Source organism: Eimeria mitis, genomic scaffold, assembly GCF_000499745.2.
Source record: "Eimeria mitis Houghton genomic scaffold, Emh_scaff462, whole genome shotgun sequence".
Lineage (NCBI taxonomy): Eukaryota > Apicomplexa > Conoidasida > Eucoccidiorida > Eimeriidae > Eimeria > Eimeria mitis.
In genome coordinates, this window is record NW_013572927.1 from 11,139 (window position 1) to 11,490 (window position 352).

The following is a 352-nucleotide window of genomic DNA, read 5'->3' on the forward strand; positions in this document are numbered from 1 at the left end:
GGGTAGTGCAATTGCATGCGTTTGGTATGTCTTTGCCGAAGGCGATGCAGCAGAACAAGCACGAGGAGGCTGCAGCAGCAACAGCAGCAGCAGCAGCAACTGCTGCTGCTGCTGCAGGTAAAGAAGAGGCATCATCAGGCGCCGTCTGGACCCCGGAGCAGCAGACTGTATGTCTTCTTTCCTTTTTTGTTTTTTATTTCTTTTTTTCTTTTTTTTCTGTTTTTTATGAATTATTTATTCTTATTATTTTCATTGCATGCGCTTACACCCAAAACCTCGTTGCGGTGTACATACACCCCGCTCAACTGTTTTTTTTTTTTTTTTTTAGTGTATGTGCAGTATCAGTGCAGTA

At 43.2% G+C, this 352-nt stretch overlaps 1 protein-coding gene across 1 annotated transcript in view; it reads left to right on the forward strand.

Moving 5' to 3' along the window:
• EMH_0013120 (DnaJ domain-containing protein, putative) overlaps nt 1-352 on the forward strand; it is a gene marked incomplete at both ends in the record, with an annotated part of 4,819 nt that overhangs the window by 3,303 nt on the left and 1,164 nt on the right. Inside the window, one exon of the mRNA XM_013499743.1 lies at nt 42-167. Coding sequence (XP_013355197.1) covers nt 42-167 — 126 coding nt within the window. The remainder of the gene's footprint in view (nt 1-41; nt 168-352) is intronic.